General features: G+C 42.4%; 1 protein-coding gene across 2 annotated transcripts in view; it reads left to right on the top strand.

Moving 5' to 3' along the window:
- Positions 1 to 1,140: 1,140 nt before the first annotated feature.
- LOC110533736 (connector enhancer of kinase suppressor of ras 2) overlaps positions 1,141 to 6,261 on the top strand; it is a 53,050-nt gene continuing 47,929 nt past the window's right edge. For both annotated transcript variants that reach the window (XM_021618221.3, XM_021618219.3), the window contains exon 1: positions 1,141 to 1,838. In XM_021618221.3, the coding sequence (XP_021473896.3) occupies positions 1,775 to 1,838 (64 nt within the window). In that variant the 5' untranslated portion in view covers positions 1,141 to 1,774. The remainder of the gene's footprint in view (positions 1,839 to 6,261) is intronic.

Raw genomic sequence — 6,261 nt, 5'->3', positions numbered from 1 at the left:
TTAGCACGAGAACTGTTCTTCGGGAGCATCATGAAATAGGTTACCATGGCCGAGCAGCCGTACACAAGCCTAAAATCACCATGCGCAATACCAAGTATCGGCTGGAGTGGTGTAAAGCTCGCCGCCATTGGACTCTGGAGCAATGGAAACGCATTCTCTGTAGTGATGAATCATGCTTCACAGTTTGGAAGTCCGCCGGACAAATCTGTGTTTGGCGGATGCCCGGAGAACGCTACCTGCCCGAGTGCATAGTGCTGACTGTAAAGTTTGGTGGAGGAGAAATAATGGTCTGGGCTGTTTTTCATTAGTTCCAGTGAAGGGAAATCTTAACGCTACAGCACACAATGAGATTCTAGACTATTTCTGTGCTTCCAACTATGTGGTAACAGTTTGGGAAAGGCTCTTTCCTGTTTCCCCCATGCACAAAGTGAGGTCCATACAGAAATGGTTTGTCAAGACACTGTGGAAGAACTTGACTGTCCTGCACAGATCCCTGACCTCAACCTCATCGAACACTTTTGGGATGAACTGGAACGCCGACTGCGAGCCAGGCCTAATCGCCCAACATCAGTGCCCGACCTTACTAATGCTCTTGTGGCTGAATGGAAGCAAGTTCCCGCAGCAATGTTCCAACATCTAGTGGAAAGCCTTCCCAGAAGAGTGGAGGGTGGGGGGGGTTAACTCCATATTAATGCCCATGATTTTGGAATAAGATGTTTGGTGAGCAGGTGTCCACATACATTTGGTAATTTATTGTATCATTCGTTTTAAGTCTAAAAATCAATGTATCAATTACAGATTTTCTCTTTAAGCAAGGACAATTAGTTCATGTTAATAATCAATTAAAATAAACGCCCATACGTTCATTATTATCTTATAATAGGGTAACCTATACCCTACCTAAGTCCAAAAATGAATGTAGCAGCAATTGCTGATTGCCCCATTAATAATTAATAGGCTTTTATCAGAAGCTTTCAATAAAATCTCATAAGTGCAAGTATACCATATTATTATACATCTTGTGCTATTAAATTGATTATCTGTTATTTCCAATAAAAATACATTGTAATAGGCTCGTTCTTCTCTTTCATAATGTTAATTAACCAGATCAATTAATGTTTTACTGAATGCCTAAATCTTGCTTCCCAGAAGATTAGAATAAGAGAAGGAGATATTACAGTATCCTCGCTTCAGTTACGAGTGTCGTTTCCATTAGGCAGCGCTTGCTTGCATGATGGAGGCGTGAGCAACGACAAAGACGCGAGGGAAACATGGGCGAGAGGGAGAGAAAGAGGAGGGAGATACAGTGGACGTACGTCTGGCGAGGGGGAGGGGGAGAGGGAGAGGGAGCTTGCAAGCGCTTGTGTGACTCAGATGGGGTGGTAGCAGTCTAGAAGGAGAATGCGTGGACCGCACGGTGCGATTGGGAAATAAACCCACAGACGCCACTACATGCCTTCTCTTTAGGGTAGTATGAGATGAATTGGCGAGAGGGTCGCGGACGGTGCCACCAGAATCGTGCAGCCGCCTGGCATTAATGACAAACAAGGGAGCTATTCGAGCGCACAACACAACAAACACCGACCGCAGAGGAATGTGTATAACTCTATCCGACTCGAATCAAGCCACCCAGAAAATAACGTAGTCTCAGATCCGTTGGACCTCCTTCGTCGTTGTTATAAAACAGGAAAACGGATTACAGAAACAAACATTTGAGAATTTTGGGCTTGTTGGAGCGTTTATTTTGTCAGGCGAGACCCGAAAAACTTCTACAATGGCTCTGGTCATGGAGCCTGTGAGCAAGTGGAGTTCGAGTCAAGTGGTGGACTGGATGAAAGGTACGCCACGGTTTCAAGATGTGCATTAGATGTTGCCAATCAACCTGCACACAAAATGCTGGGAAATATATATTCTCTGGACTCAAGTATAACGGCACCAAATGCGCCTAACACTGATCAATTAACAGTGCGAGGCTAGTGCCATCATTGGCGACTAGGTGAAACAAAAACACCTGCTGGACCTCAGAAATAATGTATTAAATTATAATGGCAACAAATTGATAATCTATTATATTATATTATTTACTATAATGGGCTCTCTATACCACCAATGGAATTCAAATTTCAATTGAAATGTGGGCTGTGGAATTGGCAGTGATATAGACTTGGACCCGAGAAAATGTCAAAGCACTGGTGGATGAGTTGGTTTATTGGTAATTGAAAGAGTTCTGTGTGGAGGCAGTCTTTGCCTTTTAAATAGCATTTCAGATCGGTCTGAATATTGGCATTATGGGAGAAATGATCCACTGAAATGAAGGCATTGGGATGAATGACACTGAAGGGATAAAAGTATTTACAGTAAAAACCTGTAGGTATTTGAAGTGAAGCAGTTGATGTTTCCGAATATGCAGAATATAATTAATGGAACAAACCGAAATGTCTAGAAGAGAGACACTAATGTATTTCATTTCTGTGGATGTGGAGCTGAGATAGTTGTTTGATTCTCTGAGTCCCATCTAAGTGAAAGTCAAAGATGGACTCTAGAGAATATATTACTAATAGCTATTACATCATCACTCTGGAGTGGATCTAGTGCATATACCAAATGCATCCATTATTTATTAACTACATCCAAAAATACTATTTCAGATCTGCAACACAGGTGGTGGTAATAATGCAGTAATAGCTTCATCTTAGATGAAGAAGATAAGATGGATGTGGTGCTACTTCGGGTGATTCATATGAGAGGTGTATTGTGTGTGAGGCAATGGATAACGGTTGGCAGTAGGCCCATGTTGCTTTGGAGAGATGCTTAACCTGATGGTGGTAGTGCCCTATGTGCTTTTGAGCCACTGTGGCCTGCGGTAACTGCAGTTGGTAAGCCTATCTTTAACACTCACTAGGCTCCCCTGGGCCCAGAACCTGTGGCTGGGCCAGCTCTCTGAGATCCAAGCTCAATTTCTTTCAGTCAACATCACCTTCCCACTGGGCACACACTGGTTGAATCAACGTTGTTTCCACGTCATTTCAATAAAATTAAGTTGTACCATTGTGGAATAGATGTTGAATTGACTTCTGTGCCCGGTGGGTCTCCATCTCTTCCAATATGTAATCTCTTTCTCTTCTCTCCATCAGCTCTGAATATCATCATTATTGTCCTTTTACTGTCTCTTCTGCCATTTCCTCTTTCTCTTCCATTACATCCCTCTAATCCTCCTGTTCCTCTTGTCTTTCCAGGCAAAAAAACACACGCACGCACGCACACACACACACACACACACACACACACTGACGCCTTGACTACTATGTTCTCTTGTACTGAACTCATGAACTACTTTGTGTCTGATCCCAGCAGTCAGGCACTAGTGTGCCTGTCTCAGTCAGCCAGCTGAGCTGTTGTGTACGTTTGGAGATTGACTGAATCTTTGAGTGAGTGTGTTTTCAGGCAGTGGAGGCGTGAATAAGTAAATGAACAAGTGGTTGGAGCATCACTGCGAGGTTAGAATCCTCCACATGAGTACTCTGCTCAGCAGAGACAAACAACACATTACACAGTAATGACGACATATATGAAAACAGACATACACAGGCATGTGATACACACAAAACACATTACAGCAACACACAATTAATGTAAACAATAACATAGAATGGACAGAAAACATACCCTCTCTCAAATGAATATGCATGACCCCCCCCCCCCCTGAATATGCATGCGTTTTGGCCTACATTATCTAAACACGTCTGAGAAGTGTATTAAGTGTTACCGCTCCACTTAATTCTAAACTGGAGTCAGTAGTTCATACAATTCATATTGGAAGAAGAGGTGAAAAACATCTATTTGAGGTGGCGTGTGTGTGTGTGTGTGTGCGTGTGTGTGTGTGTTTTTTTGCCTGGAAAGACAAGAGGAACAGGAGGATTCGAGGGATGTGGAAAGAGGAAATGGCAGAAGAGACAGTAAAAGGACAATAATGATGATATTCAGAGCTGATGGAGAGATTATTATATTGCATATTGCAAGAGAAGGAGAGGAGATGAGGTCTGGAAGAAACTGAGCGTGGATCTCAGAGAGCGGGCCCTACAGTGGCCCAGCCACATCTGATGAGTGGAGCTGAGACAAGTTATAGGCCCAGAGTCTAGTAATGGGGATGTGAAGTGAGGGATGTAGGAAGATGCCACAGTCACAAAGGAAAGGAAATGGAGTTTGTGTAATCTTGTCTCGTATCCATTCATATACTCCCCGTCGCAAGGGCCCACAGCATCTCCACCTCATCATTACCATTCAGAGGTTCCATTATTAGCATAGGGCTCAGTGATGTCACCTGAGGCCAAATAGGAGCACCCAGTGACCTTCCCATAATGCCACTCTCTGCATCCTCCTGGCACTGTCCAAGCTCTCTACTCTCTCAGCACCTACAAAGACCTCTCCACTGAGAAACCCCTCCACTTATTTGAAATGAAGGGTGAACTGTGCATTGTGCACATATAATTTATTTACCCATGTATTGCATTTTAAACCAGGGGTTGGAACGTTCTGAACAGAACCGCTATTGTTTTTGTTTCGTTCCACTCTTCCGACCAGCAAATAAAGTTCTGAACCGGTTTTAACCTTCAAAAAGTACCGGTTTATATCGTTCCTTTCTGTTCCTTTTTTAACCTGTGAAATATATATATATATATATTACAATTAGCTCATTAAATGACTTCACCAATCAGTGCAGATAGAGCAGGCAAGCTAGTTGATTACATGCGTGATGGACAGACAAGTGTAGCCTATGGTGCAAGATACCACTGAAAAATGCCTGGAATGTAAAATAATGTTATTAACCGGTTCCCATGCTTTTAAAATAATGTTTCTGTTCTAGAACAGTATGGATAACTTTTGTTCCTTGAAAATGTTTGGTCTTTTCCAGTTTTCGATTCCGTTCCCTGAACCGGTTCCAGCCCCTGTTTTAGAAAGCTGCAAATACTTGGCTAATGTTCCAGCTAAGGGTTTTATAAAAATATATATTTTTTATCTTAAATGTGTTATTTTCACACAAACACCTGCCATACATTTGTGCTAAAGGCAATTACTGAGATGATTGTCAAGCTAGCTAAGCTGTAATGCACTGCCCTAGCAGAATCATGTCGAAAATTAGACACATTTCCTCACTTGTGTTGGATAACATTGCATGCATTTGATGTTTGAATATTATTATGTGATTAAAAAACATGAGCTGGCCGACACCCTGAAAAATGTGTTTGTGTGGAGGTGCTGACTAACGGCGAATAAACTTTAAACTATCCAAATAAAGAGAAGTCACACTGGCCCTGAGGAAGGCACAGTGATGCCGAAACGTTGGTAAATACCCATCACATTGCTGGTTTATACATGGAGTGGGCGACATTCTTTATTTATTGAATATTATTATGTGCCATATGTTGGGTAAGTGAGTGTATGTATAGACTATAGAGTATGTGTGTACACATTTACAGCATGTTTCTCTGGTTAAAGTGTGTTTATCGTCTTACACTTTGAGTGTGTGTGTGTGTGTGTGTGTGTTTTGATCTGACTGGCTGGCACCCTGCCCATGTCTCTTGACATTGATAAATGATGTAGATTAGCATAGTGCCCCTCCCCTACAAAGCCAACACAATAATGTATCACAGCACTAAACACAACTTACTCACCGCAGCCTCAATTGCTAGCAAATTAATAGTCTCTTAATCAGATCTCTCATCTCATCTCTCTCTGTGTCTCTCTGTGTGCTCTTCCCAGTCAGGGTGGCTGTCTGTCTCATCCATTGGTCTCATCACAAAGAATAGCTCTGTTTGTTTAGGGAGGCCAGGCCAGTTGATTAACGGGGAATTTCTCTGCAAAGTGGGGGGAAGGCTCTATGCAATGTGGGGTAAAGCAAGGCTAGTTTGTTATAGAAGGGTTGCTCTGCCCATTTAGAATGACAAAGCCCATCTCTGAATTGAGGTGTAATATAGGTGTTTAAAGGACAAGTACGTATTTGTCCTTTAGAACAGATTACTGTGTTTATGCAGGGAGATAGCGCTGTTATCTGGCGAGGCACAGCATTCATACTTTAGACAATGTCCCTGCTTGTTTTGGTGGGAAGATGTTAGAAGGGTCTTTTCTTTCTCTCTACCTTTTCACTTACATGTTTAGTTACAGTATTGTTGGCTTGTTGTCTTGCAGGAGCCACTACTCCAAACCCCACTGCATGGTTTCTATAGCAACATGGGGTTTTCTTCATTGACAAATGCTTCTTGA

The sequence above is a fragment of the Oncorhynchus mykiss genome, chromosome 10 (assembly GCF_057628025.1).
Source record: "Oncorhynchus mykiss isolate SJ-2025 chromosome 10, ASM5762802v1, whole genome shotgun sequence".
NCBI lineage: Eukaryota > Metazoa > Chordata > Actinopteri > Salmoniformes > Salmonidae > Oncorhynchus > Oncorhynchus mykiss.
This window is presented reverse-complemented; position numbering and strand designations above follow the sequence as displayed.